Source organism: Ochotona curzoniae, unplaced genomic scaffold (genome assembly GCF_017591425.1).
Source record: "Ochotona curzoniae isolate NIBS_2020 unplaced genomic scaffold, NIBS_Ocur_1.0 contig_43, whole genome shotgun sequence".
NCBI classification, from domain to species: Eukaryota; Metazoa; Chordata; class Mammalia; order Lagomorpha; family Ochotonidae; genus Ochotona; species Ochotona curzoniae.
In genome coordinates, this window is record NW_024466218.1 from 30,270,074 (window position 1) to 30,289,798 (window position 19,725).

The 19,725-nt window shown below is 40.5% G+C and overlaps 1 protein-coding gene across 1 annotated transcript in view; it reads left to right on the forward strand.

The window, feature by feature from the left end:
* The window catches only part of PHLPP1 (PH domain and leucine rich repeat protein phosphatase 1), a 190,808-nt gene that overhangs the window by 99,320 nt on the left and 71,763 nt on the right, over positions 1-19,725 (forward strand). Inside the window, exon 4 of the mRNA XM_040985088.1 lies at positions 12,627-12,793. Within this exon, the coding sequence (XP_040841022.1) occupies positions 12,627-12,793 (167 nt within the window). The remainder of the gene's footprint in view (positions 1-12,626; positions 12,794-19,725) is intronic.

A 19,725-nucleotide genomic window follows, 5' to 3' on the forward strand; every position in this document is an offset into this window, starting at 1 on the left:
CTTTCCCAGGCCACAAGCATGGAACTGAATTGGAAATGAAGTAGCTGGGATACAAACCAATACCCATTTGGGATGCTGGTGCTAGCAGACAGGGGATTAGCCTATTGAGCCACTGTTCTGCCCTCTGTTGCTCTTAAAATGGCAACAACTTTAAACATTAGCTTTTTTCGGTGTCTGTCTCTCCCTCCTCTTTGTAGAGGCACCCCACCTCCTGGCTTTCTTTCTGGAGGTGCTTCCTCTTTCTTCTTCCTTCCCTGCTCACCTGGTCCCTTCGCAAATAAACTTTTCTGTTTGCAAAAAAAAAAAAAAGAAAAGAAAAGAAAACTCTAAACATTAGATGCAGGGAATAGAGAGTAACATATTTTAGTAATTGTAGATTTTAAATACAGTCTCTTTCTCTAGTCTTAAGAATCTGATAGAGGGAATTCAGAAATTTTAAGAAGTTCTTATGGTTAGGGACTTTTAAAGAATAGATGAGTCATAAAGGCAAATCATGAAGAAACTCCCCAGTTGGATATGATTTCTAAATAAGTTATGGCTATACTTTTCTTTAAACATTGTAAATGAAGACTTATTTTTTGAATCATGGGGATGTTGGAAAGAGGATGCGACTCAGTGTATTTGGGAATAGGTGCTTGTGGGGAGTTTGGGGTGGCCAAGGCTGCCAGTAGAAGACCCTTCTGCTTATTTCCAGCTTCCACTTTCAGTTGTCATCTGCTCTTCCTCATATGTCAGTGTTAGGAAGTTACCCATTTAGTCACATTCAAGGTTACTATAAAGACATTTATTTTTCCTCTACTTTGAGGAACAAAACATTCACTGAATGGATTGACTTTACATCCTGGTATTTAAATGAGCATTTATTTTCATAAGGATCTGAAAAAAAAAACCAGATAGGAATGTCTGAGTGTTTTTGTAAATTTTTAAATGACCGTCTCTACCATTGAGTAGAAGGACAAAAGGAGGGACCACAGCTATTCATAGAGGCATGCTAGTTTGAGTCTCAGCTACTCCACTCCCAATCCAAGTTCCTTGGGCTCCTGTATCCATGTGGGAGATATGGAAGAAGCTCCTGCCTCCCAATTTGGATGGGCCCAGCTCTGGCTGTTATAGCTATTTGGGGAGTAAACCAGCGGACGAAAGAAAACTCTGTGTCTTTCCTTTGTCTCCATAACTCAAGTAAAATAGATCTTTAAAAGAAAGACAAAAGGAGCCAAATATCTGCTGCTATTATTATTATTATTAACTATTAGATAAGTAGCTGGGAAGCAACTTTTTTACTTTCGGTTTATGCTTTTAGATTTAGCAATGACGAATGTTCATCCTTGTTCTAATTTGTTTCAGCTGTTTTTGAGAAAATTTATGGAAGTTATGTATTACCAAGAATAGGGTCTTATATACATACTATGTGTTTTTAAACCTACTAGCATTTAGTATTGCTTACCAGAATAGTATCCAAGAAGTCCGAGGAGCTGCCTTGGCAGGATTTCCATATTGACTCTAGAGTCATTGCTTAGATCCTAATTCTCAGCCTGCGTCAACAGCAAACTTGCCAGCAGTGCTGCATGCAGAGGGCCTTTGTCTCCTCCCTGTAGGTACATGTATGCAGAGGATCTTCAGAGGGCGTGGAGGAGCAGTCATGTCTGAAGGCAGAGCTGGAGGAAGGGCGGTGACTGGAGAAGAGCTCCTGCCAGGATGTGGGGAGTGCTTTGGAAAGGCACGCCTGGCTGTCATCTCTGTGGCCCACTTTTTAGACATGCTGACTGATCCTCTGAATTCTTGTCAGACTTTGTCTTTCATGTGAATCTGTAGCCTCAGTCTCATTCTTAATTTAGAAGTCTTAGTCACATTTGTGACACTGTATTATTCCAATTTAAAGTCTTTTTTATTTCACATATCGTTAGGCATGGATTCAGATCACAAAGTTAGTGTTGTGATTTTGACATCAGAAATGGCAAATATTTTAAGTAGAGCTGATAGTATTGTAACACCGTGCTAGGTGCCTGTAATGCAGCTTCCCAGTGGTCAACTCAAGACCAGTCTGCACATTCCTCCTCGCTCCTGTTATACAATGAACCCCAGATGTCTGTTATTTCACCTGCAAGTATTTGTGTGTGAATATATGTGTGTGTCAAGAGGAGGCCTCTTCTTATGAATATAATCACACTACCATTTTCCATGTCTTTTTTTTTAAAGAAGGAATAAACAGAGCAATAATTATCCTTTTACACATCTTCCATTCATATTAGAAATAGAATATTGGGCCTGACATGATGGCTTGGTGACTAAATCCTCACCCTGAATATGCTGGGATCCCATATGGACACCAGTTCATGTCCTGGCTGCTCCATTTCCATCCGGCTCTCTACTTGTAGCCTGGGAAAGCAGTGAAGCATAGCCCAAAGCCTTGAGACTCTGTACCCATATGAGAGACCTGGAAGAAACTCCTGGCTCCTGGCTTTAGATTGTCTCAGCTCTGGCTGTTGCAGCCACTTAGGAAGTGAAGCAGTGGACAGAAGATCTTTCTCTATGTCTCTCCTCCTCTCTGTAAATCTGCCTTTCCTACATGGATGTTAATTCGGGGGACAGCACTGTGGTATAATGTGCTAAGCTGCTATCTGCAAAGCTGGCTTCCCATGTGGGCCAGGATTGAGTCCTGGCTGCTCTGCTTTCCCTTCCAGTTCCCTCTAATGTGCTTGGGAATGCAGGGGAAGATGATCCAAATCCTTGGACTGTTGCACACATGTGCAAGACCCAGGAGAGGCTCTGGTTTCTGTGTGGCCCACTGCCATTTGAGGGGTGAATCAGCTGATGAAGGATCTCTCTATCTCCCCCTTTCTGTCCTCATAACTCTCTCAAATAAGTACATCATTTTTAGATGTTGATTTAGATGTCTGTCTTCTGAAGTAATTTTGTGAAACGTAAGATCCGATGGAATATACAGCAATTATATAGGACAGGGAGTGTTGTAAATTGCTCTTGTTTTTGTTAGACAGGATTGGATACTCATTACTTACTGGCTAAATGAAACGAAAAGTATTTTCCTTCTAAGCCCATTTCAAGGTTCGATATTTTGAATGTGAATACCGAAGTGATGGATTTCTGTAGTTAGGAATGCATGTGAAACATCCTCAACTGAAATGCTTAGAACCAGAAGTGATTTGGAGTTTGGAATATTTGCATATGTGTAATGTGGTAGCTTGAGGATGGGGTACAAGTCTAAAACATGAACTTTATTTTTGTCTTACAGTCACTTTACACATGTGGAGTAAGGTGATTTTAGTCTTTCTGGTGTGCTTGCATTTGATTGCAGCGTGTCATAGGAAATCAGATGTGGAATTTTCTGCTTTTAACTTCAGGTCATTGTTCCAAAGGTTTTTGCATTAGCGAGCAGTTTGGAGTTTGGATTTTCAGATTAGTCATATTCAGCCTGTGTTTTATCTAATAATAAGCGCTTTTCTCAGTGCAACCTCTTCAGGTTGGCCCAGTTGTGTACTATAGGAAAAAGAATCTCAAACCAGTTTAGTTAGTGAAACTTGGTGATAGTAAGTCCAGAGATAAAATCAGACCTCGTAAGGACTGTTGGTCTCAAGGTTGATCTGTGTTGATCAGTGGTTGACTGGCTGGTGGTTGTAGGTGGGCCATATTGGGAACCCTTGGTATTTACCACCATATTCTAACTCCAGGCCACTGGCTGAAGTTGGGGAAAGACAAAGTCTCTATAGTGAAAGATCAGGGCTGTATTTCAGGCTGCTTAAGGATCACATGAGGTGAGTAGACCTCAACTTTTAAATAAGAATAAAATACATGGAAAATCATTGAGCTTTTGGTGTCTGATGTTTAAAAGGAGCATTTTCTTGTGTCATTTTAGGGAGGAGGGGCTCTGAGTTGTTGACATACTTGCAGAAGTGATGTGCTCAGCACAAAGTGTCTGACCGTGATTTTTTCTGCCTTTGCTGTTATGCCCAAAGTGGATTAGTATTCATTTGTAAAGTCAGCACCTCCTCAGACTTGATGAGGTATTGTTGATAACAATTTATCTTATTTATTTATCCTACTGAGTTGATGCTGTAGAGGTAGCAACAGCTGAGGCGCCCTGTGAGAGGAGTGCTGACAACAGTTCTACAGCCACAGGGAGGGTCTCTGGGAAGGTGTTATCATTTTCATTTTGTAGGTGAAGGACCCGCTGCTGTTGCCTTACTCTTTTTATTTAATTGTATTGGGTTGTTTCATAGTGATATGAAGGGCCTTAGAGATTGAAATGGCAACTGAGAATTATAGAAACTGACCATGTTAAGTACTACACCTGCAGTTGTCAGCAGGATCCAGCCAGCTGACTGGGATGATGAGAGATGTGTCTGCCAGCAGTTCCCTGCAGTGTGCTGGTGAAGGATAAGTGAGCCTAGCCAGTGCGCACTGATCACAAATTTTGAAATGATGACCAGGAGGTAGTCAGGAAATCCTAGATGCCTTCTGAGTCATCCAAGTCAGATTAAATCAGTTGCAGTGAAGAGAGAGCTACTATTTTCTAGTATTTTTTTTGGAAACTGATGAAGAAATGTTATATTAGGATCATAGCGTATATTATTAACAGGATCTGTGAGTCTACTTATGCTTTGAAATTAAGTTGTTTTAAGACCAATTCAAACATATATGTAAAAAAATTCCTAACACATTCCTATTTATGTTAGGAATCGTCAATATTTTTAACCCAGAGGTTTAAATTTCTTCAACTGCTTTATCCACAGATCTAAGTTATAATTTTATAAAGGAAGGGATAGTAGAATAGTTGTTAAATGTATTGGACCTTCATTATTAACTTGGAACTTGAACATTGATTTATTTTGTTTCACATACAAAACAAGTGGCTTACTTACAATAGAATGATTTGTATCTGTCCTTAAGTTATTTTAAACTAGCCGGGTTATGCAGTATGTCGTTGTGGTTCACTTCTCCTTTGTGGAGGAGGTGCCACCTTTTAGGGATTGCTGCTGGGACTTTCAAATGTTCTCAGGTAGTGGCGTTCCAGCAGGTTGTTTACATGTGTTTTGCCAATAAGGAAATGAGGAAGGAACTCTGAGTTTAGAATGCTCTCCACCCATGCTGAGTTCCATGTTTTTGTTGTTGCTGAGACACAATGGGATCTGTGTGTGTGCAGGGAAGATAACTGTTGGACTGACACGATTTGTGATTTTGGAACACTGTTGGCACCGTCTCCTCTGACCCGGTGAAGTTACTTTTGGCTCATCAAGAGTGAGGTGCCAGCTTGGTGTTTTCAGATTAGGCTACACAGTGAGCTCACAGGACAAATAGAATTGCCTGGTTTTTTGTTTGTTTGTATGTTTTTTGTTTGTATTTTAATTCATTTGAAAGGCATGGAGAGAGAGGGGGAGAGAGACAGAGATCTGTCTTTTGGTTCATTCACTAGTTGACTGAAGCAGCTGGGTCTGGGCGAGTCCAACCCAGAAACCTGGAACTCAGTCCAGATCTCCCATGTGGGTGACAGGGACCCATTACCTGCTACTCTCGTGATGCACATTGGCAGGAAACTGGGATTGGAAACAGAGCTAGTACTGAAACCCAGGCATTCTAATAAGGACGGTGGTTATCTCACATAGCATGTTAACCTCTGTGCCAAACACCTGCCCTTAGAGGCTTGTGTTCTTTGTCTTGTGTGTGTGTGCATTACACCATTGTATATATACATTATTGAGTTATAGTTTGGATGTCTTGTCTTCAGCAGTATCAAGTTTAGTGCATTCTTCATACAAGGCAACTAGCGAATGCTGTATCAGACGTGTCACTCAGGGTAGCTTGATGGCTTTAAAGATACTAATTCCTCATCCTCAACCTCTCTGCGCTCTGGAAAAGGAAGGTAGTGATGTTTTGCAAGGTCTCTTAATCTCTACTTCTCTGTATTGATTTTTCTAGATTCTTACAGTCTTGTGCTTGAACAACAAGTCAGACATTTTGTTCTACAATTTTCTCCATGACCTGTAATTTTTGGATTCCTTAACTATATTTTAACTGGTGCTTGATAGCCTGTCATCATAAAGCACCACTCTGCTTCCCTCTTGAATATTCCTTCCCTTGGACTGTCATCACTTATTTCTGTAGTTAATCACAGCCTCTCAGGAATTTTCTGTTGTTCAGTCTCATTGACATTTCATAATCTCTAATAATTTGGATTAGTATGCACATTGGCGTATTTTATTCCTTGTGTTTTTTCATATCATTTAAACTTAAGGAAAACAAATGGAAGATACTGAAATTCTAGATGGAATTTACTGAGTTCAAAATTGGCAGCTTGATATACTCCTGTTAGAACTTCAACTCGTATTATAATTAACTTTTAAAAATATTTATTTATTTTTATTGAAAGGCCAGATATACATAGAGGAGGAGAGACAGAGAAGAAGATCTTCTGTCTTGTGATTCACTCCCTAAGTGACCACAATGGCCGGTACTGCGCCAATCTGAAACCAGGAGCCAGGAACTTCTTTCAGGTCTCCCACACAGATGCAGGGTCCCAAGGCTTTGGGCCATCCTTGACTGCTTTCCCAGGCCACAAGCAGGGAGCTGGATGGAAGTGGAGCAGACAGGATTAGAGCCGGTGCCCATATGGGATCCTGGTGCGTTCAATGCGAGGACATTAGCCGCTAGGCCAAGCCGTCGGGCCCTGTAATTAATTTTATAAGAAAGCTTTTTGTGTCTGCTGTTAAGCAGATTCTATAAAATGATCATTGGCAGAAGATCAAGAGATAAGCTGTCATTATGGAAAGGTCTGGAGTTCTTGCTTCAGTAGCACATATAGTAAAATTGAAAAGGTCTGTAGTCAAATTGCGTTGATAAGTTAAAACTGAAACAAGTTAACGGTGTAAGAGTGTGTCATTGATTTAAATTATATGCCCCCCTCTCATTCCTTCTTAAAGCATTTTGGCAGAGGTGGGCAGTGAAACCTAAAACTAGGTCATTTGAGGTTAAAAATTGTTTAGGGAGCTCTGGTAACTTCGCAGAGACTGTCCCTGTAGCCAGGGGCATAATTTCCTAAGCCACTACAGACTGCGCCACAGCAATTAATGACTCACAAGGCCACCTCACAGCAGTCTTATAAGCCGAGTTATTTGCGCTATTTCAGCTGCTGTGACCAAGCTTTTTAGAGTCATTTGGATTAATTTTGAGCATGCTGTAGGTATAATAAACATAAATATAATTTTGCTACTGTATAGAGGGAACTAACAAACATCACATGAATATTATTACTCTGAACTTCCTTTGGCCAGTAAAAAATGATTACCCAGTAAGCAAACTATCAAGAATGGTATGATACATTGCTTCTTGGCCTTTTGGCTAAGATCAACTGAAGAACGGTATGATGCAGAATTTAGTCCTGTTGTAAAGGAGCGTGACAGATTACAGGGTAAAGGAGATAGTTAGGGATAGAAAGACATAGTGGCTTAGAAATAAAGCTTAGCGGGCCTGGAGTAATGGCTCAATTGGTTAATCCTCCCTTTTGCAAGTGTAAGGATCCCAAATGAATGCCAGTTGTAGTCCAGCTGCTCCAATTCCCGTCAAGCTCCCAGCTTTTGTCCTGGGTAAGCGATGAGCATGGCCCATGTCCTTGTGACCCTGTACTCGGTTGGAGACCTGGAAGAGGCTCCTGGCTTCTGGTTTTGAATCAGTTCAGTTTCAACCATTGCAGCCATTTGGGGGATGAAACAATAGACGGAAGATCTTTCTTTCAGTCTCTCTTCTCTGTAAATCTGCCTTTCTAATAAAAAGAATAAATATTTTAAAAGCTCAAAAGATACAACTTAGGTAGACCCAAAAGAGAAGTCATTTTTCTCCTAAATGTCTCTAGGAGAGGTAAAGAAATGATTTTTGGAAAAGGGTCAAGCTGAAGAGGAAAAAAATGTGTAAAAAGCTGTTAAGTAAAAATTTTATTATTCCTGTTGTTTTATTTTACTCTGCAGTATCCCTTGGACACACTTTGAGGGCCACATGAACTTCACTCTCACATATGTTTATAAATCATTTGGAGACTTTATTGAGCAGGTCATTGGGATCCATGTTTGTGTTAATGTTTCTCCCAGGCATATAGGTGGGAAAATCCGATTTAATTTATCAACCTTTACAAAAAAATTGTTTTATTGTTAATACAGACTAGAACTGGCTTCCTAATGTGTAGTTAGCTCACACTGATTGAAAGTGTGAACCCATTAATTGGTAGGTCATTAATGGTCTCTGTTCCACCACACTCTGGGTAGCTGTTCAAGGCTGAGGCACTGGCCTAGACACAGCACTCTTTGTTCCATAGATTTGTATTTTGTCTTTTTGGCTGTTGGTGCACACTTGGTGGCCTGGAGAGGCCTCGTGATCCCACCTAATTTGTATTTTTAAAAAAGATTTACATATTGCAAAAGCAAGAGAACCAGAGAGAGGCAGGGACGAAGAAAGAAAGATCTCCCTTTTGCTGATTCACTCCTTAAATATCCACAATAACCAAGACTGGACCAGGCCACAGCAAGGAGTCAGCAGTTCCATCCTGTCTCATACTCGAGTGGCAGAAACCCAAGTACTTGGACCATCATCTGGTGCTTTCCCAAATTCATGAACAGGAGCTGGATTGGAAGCGGGATAGCCTGGACTGGAATTGGCACTCCAGAATTCCAGCACTACAAACAGCAGCTTCGTGCACTGCACAACAGCATCCTCCAGGATTTGTATTTGGACTAGGGATATGGGGTCCACAGAGCCTCCCCTGCTGTTTGTTAAAATGAGAAAAATGATTACAGTTACTTAGTAAGTTTATCAGGGCTGATACTATTTAGTCCCATTTAAGAACGAAACAGAAGGGTTGATTGAGGCCATGTGGTAGTCAGGGACAGAGCTGTAGACTGAAGCCTGTGTTCTTCTCCTGTGACAATGCTTGGGTGTTAGCTGTGTCTTACACTGTCTGGATGTTCGTAGGCGTAGTAGAAGTACACTAGTTTTTGTGGCAGCTTCCAGAATTCCTATTCCATAATGAATATTTGAGACAGATTTTAAACTTGTGCTTTTTTTTCTTAGTTTGTTTCTAGGTTTCTGTAGTCTTCCATACCTTAAAGTTTTTTTTTTTTAAAGACTTATTATTTATTTGAGATGTGGATTGGGGGAAGGGTAGGGCAGGTTGAGAAACCCCCTATCATTGATTCATATTCCAAATGGCCACTGGTGCAGCCGGGTCAAAACTAAGAGCCAGGAACTCCATCGTTTTCTTCACATGATAGGTGCTCAGGTGTTTGAATGGTCCTCCCCTGCCTTCAAGGCACATGAACTGGAAGCTGGCCTGGGACTCAAACCAGCGCTCTGACACAGGATACAGGCCTTCCATAGTGCCTAACTCTTTGTGCCAGAAGGGTGATTTCTTAAGGGGTTTGAACAGGTTTTTCCTGTTCGGAAGAATTTATTTTCATTCATTGGAAAGGCAGAATGAGAGAATGAGAGAGAGAGCGAGCTATCAGTTGATCAATAAATTAATCTGTCTTCCATTTTGTGCTTTGTGACACTGGGGGCTAGGCCTGGCAGTTGGAATCCAGGAACTCTGTCCCCATCTGTCACATGTGGCTTGAGAGCTGAAGCACCTGGTTTATCCTCTCCTGCATTTATCCCAGCATTTACATTGGTAGAAATGTGGATCAGAAGCACCGATGGGACTCAATCCCAGGCCCTAGGATACAGCACATTGGCTTCCTAAGTGGTGGCTCTAAACCCACTCTACCACACCCATACTCACCCTTTAAACTGAAAGTTTAATGAGGTGCTCACCAAGTTGGACATGCTGTGTGAAACTGGAGTGAACAGAACTCAAGATGTCCCAGAGTGTCACTCCCACAGGGCTTCACCCCTTCTCTGACATCTGTATTTGGTGTGCAGATGGGCTTCTCTGCTTCTCTTGTCTGTCACTGCCTTGTCTCCATCCTAAAGTGTAAGCTTATCTCAGGAACTACTTCTAATTTTCTTTGGTCTGGTTATGTCATTTTATCACGAAAACTAAGGAAACTCCTTTCAGCTGAGATCTGAGCTGTGTTCAGGGCTGGACCTGTGGGCTTGGAGTTAATGGTACTTCTTTTAGACTGTTCTTGTTGATGCTTTAAGTATGCGATCTTTATCTTTGAAACGGGTAAGTCCTAACTGTACTGATTTGTTACAGTGAAAACAAACATCATGTATTGAGAATCGCCATCGCAAGGGGAGCATTGTAAGCTGAACAAGGTCAGGGTCATTCTGTTTTGTTCAGATATTTCATGCTGACACTTGGTACAGCCCTCAATGCTTTTTGCTGGAGAGTGGGTCCTGGACTCTTTCATGTGGAAACTGCCTTGAGGAAGACAGATTACAGGCCAACTGAAGCATCACACTAAATATTCCCTTTGGACAACTAAGAGAAAATGATTAACTGTCAGGATGTGTTGCTTCCTTTCTTCTTTCTTTCTGTTTCTAATCTAGACAGGTGAGAGGGAACTACATTAACAAGGCTGAGAGCAGTCTTGAGGGAGCTGTGGCAGATCTGGGGACATGGATAATGTGAACATAAACTCAGCATGCCGTGATGACCGCAGGGCAGTGCTGCCAAGGTGACCATGAGAGCTACCGTTAGCTGCTCCATTACCCAGTCCCCTGCCCTGGCAACAAGATAAGAGAATGAAGTGCTTCCACCAAGAAGCACTGGGCATGCCAGGATCCCATCACAGAGAGGGAAAAAGCACTCTGGCTGAAAGGATTTGCTTGATTTTCAGTAAAAACTACCAACTGCAACTCGCTGACTCAGCAGCTGAATCCTTCTCAAAGGTACAAAGAGGAAACCAATTGTGTGTTTCTCATAATAAGTCATCTTTATTATTCTCACTTTTTTCCCCAAGTACTGAGAACAATAAGTTAAAATGTGAGTACAGACAGGCAGATAGCTAGGGAGCTGCAGGGAGCCAAGGACTGCCAACACTTGGCACTGCTTCGCTGCCCAAATCTCATTTTCCTCCATGCTTACTCATCAGGACTGAAGGCTCTCACCCATTCCCCATCATGCAGTTTGGCCTCACTGTCTGTCCCATACCCAGATGCCACAACACCTTTTTGGTGGTCATACCAGGTGAGCTGCAACCCAGTGCAAACCCTGCTTCCTCCGAATATTTATTCGGTCTGGTATCCTGACCTCCCAACATATGAATGGGCTCATGTTTGTAGAATGGTAAAAATTCAGTGAAAGCTGAATTGTGAAAATATGAACTTAGCCTTCCTCCTGAGATCATTGAAGATGGACACTGCCCAGTTCTTTTCACACTTGGCTTTTTTAGTTTTCCTTTGTATGCTGTAGCTTCTCTCTAGCCTCAAATAGATTATCAATATAACCATGAATGTTATTTTTTATGTAGATTTACCTCTATGTTTTTGGCATCAGGAGAATTATAACAACTATAAAATGTAAATCATTCTGTTTGGAATTAGTATTCATTGTAATAATGTTAGTGATAATAATAAATTAATCTTTGCATTCAGTAAATATTTTTGTGTGCCAGGCAAGAGATTGGTACCCTTTTTACACCTGTCATACATGTGAGAAAACTGGGAGTTGGTTATTTCTGTCTGCCAGTAGTGGTGTTACAATGTGCATCTACATGCTTTAAGCCCAGAGCCACACTCCCAAGAATTTGTGTCTTGCTGCCTTCTGTAATCAGGGTAGAGAAACCAGGGGTTATAGAAAAGACCATCATGTTGGTGACAGATCGGGAAGGATGTTTCTGTGTTGAAGTGGGAGAATCCTTGCATCCCCACAGCCTCTGTGAGGAGAGGAGGTACCCCATGTGTCAAGGTAGAGCTGAAGCCATGTGCCTTGGCACTAGCCGGCACTGCGATACAGGAGTAGCGAAGAGACCATCAGAAATGCAGACTGCCCAGCGTTTTCTGTTCACAGTGTGCATTGTTGGTCTGTAGTCCTGGGATCCTGGCCATGGTGAGAATCATTAAACCGGAAAGGCATTGTACATCTCAGTAAGTGTTTAGATAGTTAAATTTCACATTGAGACAAAGCACCAGTTTATAAGCGTCTCAACTGATACTGTGGAGAGACAACCAAGAACTTTGTAACATGTGTGTGAAGGAATCTGGTTATACCGTACTGCGTTTATTAAAGATAGGTATGAGACAATTGATAGGTACTATCATTTTTGTGTGCTGTTCTAAATCATTATATACAAAGGCTTTCAGAGATTCAGTTTGGACTTCAGCATCTTGTTATATTCTAAAATCTTGTGTTACTGAAACTTACATATTCTTAGCATGGATATTTTCAAGAATAAAACTTAAGACGTTGAAGAACTATGTCCCCATCAAACCCGATGGAATGATCTGTTCTCTTGAGAGTCTCCCTCCTAGGCTAGGTTCCTGAAGCATCCTCCAGCAGGAGACTTTTATGACGCTTGGCTCCTTTCTGTACTAGGTGAATAGCCCTTGGATATGTTTTTGAAACACCAGTGGTTACCTGTATAGAGAGTCTTGCTCCCAATTGGAGTTTTCTTATTTCTATACATAGGAAGTAGTTTTAGGAGAAGAGGATATTAAAATTGAATTGTGTTTTCATCTTCCTCTAGGTTGCATCCCAGCGCATTAGCTCTGTGGACCTCTCGTGCTGTAGCTTAGAACACCTGCCTGCCAACCTCTTCTACAGCCAGGATCTCACTCATCTCAATTTAAAACAAAACTTCCTAAGGCAAAACCCAGGTCTTCCATCTACCAGGGGGCTCAGCGAACTACAAAGGTGAGTATGCAGAATGGGTGGACCATACAAAGGAGGAGGCTGCATTTGCTTTTGGTTATTTTTTTTTCTGGAATATTTTGACTTAAACCTATATTGTGTAAACTTTCATGGGCATTTATTAAGGAAGACATTAATTCTCATTCTCAAACATTTTCCCTTATGATTCCTGCCTTAGAAATGAATGATTTTATGGTATTTACCGGCTGGTTTGATTTAGATAAGAACAGTTCTTATTGAGCTTCTTTCATTCCTCAGTTTATCTTCAGCTGTGAAGTTAATAACATTGATGTACTACTTCAGAAATTCAGAGGTTTGTTCAGTTAAAGTGATTGTTTTGAAATTTGCGAAGGGTCAGTTGGGTGTGTGTGTGTGTGTGTGTGTGTGTGTGTGTGTGTGTGTGTGTGTGAAACCAGACATTTCTTCAGAAACATAAGAACCAAGAATTACACTTGTTAACACTGTTATCTCAGTGGTCACTGTGAAGGTTTTGAGAGTTGTATAAATCGGATCTGTTCCCTTGTGATGGGAAAAAAGGAAGTCATATCTCTAAAATGGTTTAAGAATTTGCCATGTTAATTTTCTTTTTTAGAGTAATGATACAGTCTTGCTTCTGTGGTAAATTAGACCTCTGATAAATATTTGTTGCAAATATATAACTTGTAAGCAGATAGTTAATATTTCATTTACTTTTAACTGAATCATAATATTTGTGCATATTTATTTTATATTTTTAAATTTTTGTTTTAAATTTTGAATTTTATGGTACAATTCTATTGAGTCTGGGATTCTTCTCACCCCCAATTCCCACCCCCTGACTGGTTTCCCCATATCGTCACAATAGCATAGTCCTTCATAAGGAGTTATAATTCCATCAGTCTGCTATTTAAGTGTGCCCCGACATTGCTGATACAGGCAATGTTAGACAGTCCATCTCTAGATACGTCCAACAGTTCCACTGGGAGTCCATCCTGACTTGGAATTTACATTTAGCATTGCTGTGTCTCACACTGTGAGTGAATGTTCGTTCATACATCATCTGGTTGCATCAGGTGTTGATCAGTTAGTACAACTAGGTAATTGCATAATACACGTATTTCCATTGTTAACACAATTCATGATACAGTTTCAAAAAATCACATATGTTAATAACTGATCTCATTGTAAAATCCTTCAGGTAATGGAAAGTGTCAGTCTCATTTGTGGAAATAGTTTTGTTCTCATTTTAATTTCTAGTCGAAAGCTGGAAGTCTGTCATTGACCACAAATGGCATCAGTTTTTTTTTTTTTTTTTTTTGAGGCAGCATCTCACTTCATTCTGAGAGAATTTCTGCTCTATTGTGTGACGACAGTGGTCAGAGAAAATAGTGGCTAGTGTGGCTGACATCTCAGATGAGCTACAGGTGTTCCCAAGATTACCGTCACACTTCAGTGTGCATCAGAAGTGCTTCACCTGCACCTCTGATTCTATTATTCTGAAAATTAAAAAGACAAGTTACTCAAGGGCTGAGATGTGATTAAAATAGCTTTCTTGCATCATCAAGAATGCTCTAAAGTGTGCTCGGCGCAATGGCATAGTGGTTAAGGTCCTTGCCTTGCACGTGCCGGGATCCCATATGGGCACCGGTTCTAGTCCCGGCAGCTCCGCCTTCCATCCAGCTCCCTGCTTGTAGCCTGGGAAAGCAGTCGAAGACGGCCCAGAGCCTTGGGACTCTGTACCTGTGTGGGAGACCCGGAAGAGCTCCTTGCTCCTGGCTTCGGATCGGCACAGCACTGGCTGTTGCAATCAGAAGAGCTTCCTCTCTGTTTCTCCTCTCTGTATGTCTGCCTTTCCAATAGAAATAAATAAATCTTAAAAAAAAAAAAAAGCCAGAATGCTCTTAAGTGAACTAGTAATACAGATTGCGTCAGGGAACGTTCTGCTGTGACTGCCTTCAGGGTATGACGCAGTGACAGCCGCTGGGGGTGGCTTCTGGTCTGGATTAGAGGCAACAGGTTTCTGGTGTGGGTTTTGTGTACAATCCCGCCTTAATATTGCTCCCTGTGGCTGAGGGTACAATGAAAGTAAATCACAGTGGAACTGTTAAATACAAGTTTTTACATACCCTAATTATTGATAATATTTGCAATGACATTTCTATTTAAAGTTAATTTTGTGTAAGCAGGCTATGTCCTCAAACTATTGAGGTTTGAAATTATTTGGAAGCCTTTTTGTATATGTTACAGCAGTTTGGACTTTTGTTGTACACATCAACAACTTTCCGACAGAATCCTGGTGTCTTAGAACTGAAGGGAACATTGATATTCATCCAAACAAACATTTTGTTTTAGATGAGGTCTGTGGTGATGCTGAAGGCCAGATTCAGGTTCATGGTTAATTTGGGATAATTGGGGTGGTATGATTAGGTAATGATTTAAAGAGGGTTTCAAACATCTCTAGTTTTTTGGTTCTTAGTGTTTATTTCTTTAAAAGAAAAAAAAATGTAAGTTTTTAAAGAAATCTTTAAAAAAATTTTAACAGAAAAATTTAAAAAGAAATCTATAGAAGAAGTATTAATCAAAAACTTGAAATGCAAAGGCAGTGAAGATGCTTCTTATTATGTAGCGGAATGTCATGTTCTCAGCCTTTGTGGGATGAGTAAATATCCAGGTGAGAAGATGTGACATGTTTAAGCTTTCCCCAACCTTGAAAATAATAGCATATATTCAGTTTTTAAATCTTAATAAGCAACCAGGCTTATCATAAGAAATAGTTGCTGAATAGCTATTGAACTTTTGTGTTGTTTTCTTCCATCTTCCTTAATATTAGACATACATTTCTGGATATCTAAGACATTATGTGTTGACTTATTATTATGGATGATAAAGGATTGATTTAGTTTGTTTTGCATTGTCTCATGCCCCCTGTATTGCAGTATCACAAGTACACGTTTCTACCATCTCAATGTAGAGTTGGTAATTTTTGGAAAGGCCAGTGAGAACTGTTGACATGAGTGTGAGCATACTTCAGTGCAATGATCCTACGCTGGCTTGAATAAATAGCCTCTCTTTTCCCTGGGTACAGTTGTTTAGAGATCAATGATTCTTGCCCCTTTTTCTTGGAGCCTTCTGCACTCGGAGCCAGTGTAGGCACTTGCTTTTTTTCTGTTGTATCACAAACTGAGTATGTGGGTCTGTTTCCTAAGCAGTGCCATTTTTACTTGAGGAAAATCCAGTGTGGGCTTCTGTATGGACAGTGCATGCCACGACGTGGGGCACCGACTTGGGAAGAGAGCTGGAATCTCAAGGTTTCAGTGTGGATTTTAGTATCTTTCTGTTTTCAAACCGTGCTACTTTCCTTGATATCTTTGTACCTGCGACTCTGGCTCGCTCGCTTACAGGAAGTAAACTGCCTCCTTCTGGAAGTGGGGAGTCTGGGATCTGTTACCTGAAGAAACTTAACATAAATATAGACAAGGCCCAAATGTAAGCACAACTTGATGAATTTCAACTAAGTGAATGCGCTCATGGAGCCAGTCCCCAGAATTGAGAGACTATTCCTAGTATTCGGGAAACTCTCCCTATGTCCCCTTTAATAGCTCAAAAATAATCACCATCTCAACCTTTGTCATCATAGGTTCATTTTGCCTGTTTTTGTAGTTGGTAGTCAATGATTCACACACTTTCAGTTGTGTCCAGAATCTCTTATTAACATTTCTTTTTGAAAAGGCAAACAGGGAGTGGACTGTTAGCCTAACGGTTGGAGCACTGGGTTCCCCCACCAGGGGCCTGGGGTCCTTTCTGTCTCTGAACCTCACTCTGGCTTCCTGCAGACACACCTGCAGGAGGGCATGGTGGTAACTTGAGGGGTTGAGCACTGCCGTTCCTGGGGAGACCTGCATAGTGTGTTCTCTTCCTGGCTGCAGCTCTTGCCCATTCTGCGCATTTGGGAGCGTTTCTCTCTCTCTCTCTCACTGTCCCTGCCTCCCCAAAACAAAAACAAGCATACCAAATGACATTACCAGCTTAACTTTATAGTGTGTAAAGCAATGAGTTTGATTTGTTTAGATTTTTAACAATGCAGTAGAAGGTTAGTTTTATTCTTTTGTTGCTTTAGGCGTAAGGATTGGTGAGCAAGGAGTCTTGTTATGACAATTGTGCAACTGGTAGGCTGCTGCTCTTACCCTTGGGGAAAAAAAGCAGGCTGTAAACCAATTTCTTTTCACCACTTACATGTATGAGGTACTTGCCACCTTCATTATTGCCACATTTTCAAAGTAGTAAATTTTTAAGATATACATAATGTCAAGAATAAAAATATGCATCTTTAAGAAAGGCATCATCAAAAATCATTATTGTACCTTTTTACATTTGTACAATAAGTGATGGTCTTGAGATATATTTAATTGCTTATGGATTTGCATGTGAAGAATTTGTGCTGATCTCTAGTTTCACAGGGAATCTGTAAGAAATACTAAAGGGAAATTTTGTTTTATATTTTTACCAGAATGTCAAGGAATTAATTTTTAGATGACAGTGTTTGGACAAATATCAAGGGAGAATATGTTTTTCTTCCTATTGCAAGTTTTTGCTTTGAATGAATGAGTTGTTTTCAAAGAAGAGTTAATTTGGTGTTTGCCCCAGCATTCTAAATCTGGAAAGATGGCATGCTGGTGCACAGCGCACACACGGATCAGCAGTTTCAGAGGGGAAACATTGTTCTTGGAACTAACACTGTTTATTTTTCCTTTATTGGCATTGGAACCCTTCAACTTAGTTTTCAAAATAGGAGACACAAATATCAAAATAAGTTTTGATGGTTGTAATGACTGATTATATATGTCACTGATAACTATAATATCTTATTTACATTTCTGCTTATAATAGTACTAATGTCAGCTGTAAGTGTAGTTAAATGACCCAAGTAATCTTAATATTTTTATGTTTTGCAGCAGAGAATTTTGTTTAATACAATGTCAGTTTCTTTAGAATCATTGCTATTTTAAGAAATAAAAAATTTCACTCTTATATCTTAACTTTCTTTACTATGGCAAAGGAATATGTATTTACACCAAATTATGTTGGTGTTTAAGCATCTTATCATATCACACTGATAAATTTAGCTTAATTCTATCAGTTTTTTAACATTTATTTATCATGTAAATATAAGGGAGGCAGAACCTTACTAGTACCTTCTAATATTAATCTCCATTTGTATCTGAAAAATTGATATTTTTAAGAAAAAAGCTTACAGTTTTTTCCATATACATAAGGTGAGCCTGTAGGAAAATGACCTGAGAAAGTGCTAACACCTAAGTGTTAGATGCTGGATTGAGCAGAGAGGCAGTGGTGGGAAAGTAACTAAAGTTTGGGGAAAACAAAGGAAGATAATATTTATTTGAGTAAGAGAGAGAGGGCTCGCATCCACTGGTTCTACTCAAATGGTTCTGCACAGCCGGGGTGGCTCAGCTGAAGCCAGGCTTTGGAATTGAAGCCAGCTATCCCACATGGGTGGCTGGAGCACCACTGTTTAAGTTGTCAGGACTGCCTTGAGGACCTTTATAGCAGGAAGTAGGCACCAGGAGCTGGGCCTGGAGTCAGATACCGATTTGCCACCATGTGGAATGTTGGTCTCCTACTGATACCTTAACAACTAGACTGAACACCTGCCCTAGTAAGCCATTTCAGCAAGGCCTGTTTGTGTGGTGTTTCAGCTTTGACCTCATCCCTCTGGTGATGAGAAAGAATGTTGCTTTCCTCTGGGGTAAGGTGGGTATCATTCACACAGTTTTCTCTCACGCTTTAAGGTAGAAAGGGAAATCAGAGCACTCTTTCACTTCCTCTTTCTCAGATGGCATATTTTGGGGTAACATTCTGCTGTCATTCGTAACAGGTTGGGTATCAAAGAACTCTTTAGTGTTGAGAAAGAGAAGTATAGAGAACAAACTCAAAGTTTGGTGCAATATTTGACAAGTGATCATTGAAATACACATACATTGCTCGGTTTTAAGTGGTGCTAATTAGATGGTTATGGAGTGACTACTTTTTAAAATGGAAATGGACTCTAACTTTTCCTTTGCTCTGGATGCTTCTTGGTTATCACTTCTGTCCACTTACATCTGCCATCTGTAGGGGAACTGGTACAGAGAAACAAAGGTCACTTAGCTAGCAATCCAAGAATGGAATGCACTGTCACATGGGGAATTTTAATTTCAGTAGAATTTGAGTTTTAATGCCTACATAAAATATATGTATCTGTGGAGTTACTAGCAGAATTTTTTTAAAGATTTATTTGTTTTTATTTGAGAGAGAGATCTTCCATCTGCTCATTCACTCCCCAGATACTTACAGTGGGCAGAGCTAAACTGATTCCAAGCCATGTTTTTCCAGGTCTCCCACATGGGTGCAGGGGTCCAAGAACTTAGGCCATCCTCCACTGCTTTCCTGGGGTCCCAAGCAGGGAACTTGGATTGGTAGTGGAGCAGTCTGGTAAAAATTCGGTTCAGCAGAAAGAGGTTTAGGTAGCTATACCACCATGTGGGCCCCTAGCAGAATTTCTATACCATGTGTGTATGTGTGTGTTTATGCGCAAGCACAGATATGGTATTATATTTTGTTACTGATGTCCCTTGGGAATTTCACATCTTGTGCAATAGTTTAAGAGAGCCTACTTTTGTAAGAAGTGTAGGTAACTTGCTTTAACTTTTACTTTTAATATTTATTTGTTTACATCTACTTGAAAGACAGGATGATAAGAGCAGGGAAGAGATCTTTTATCTGCTGGTTTACTCCCAAATGTCCGCAATAGCCAGAGCGGGGCCGGGCTGATGCCAGGAACTTGGAACTCCATCTGGATCTCACTCATGAGGAGCAGGAATCCAAGAACTTTCCAGGAAACATTATCATGGAGCTGGATCAGAAGAGAGGCTACAGGCACTTTCACCCCACTTGAGATG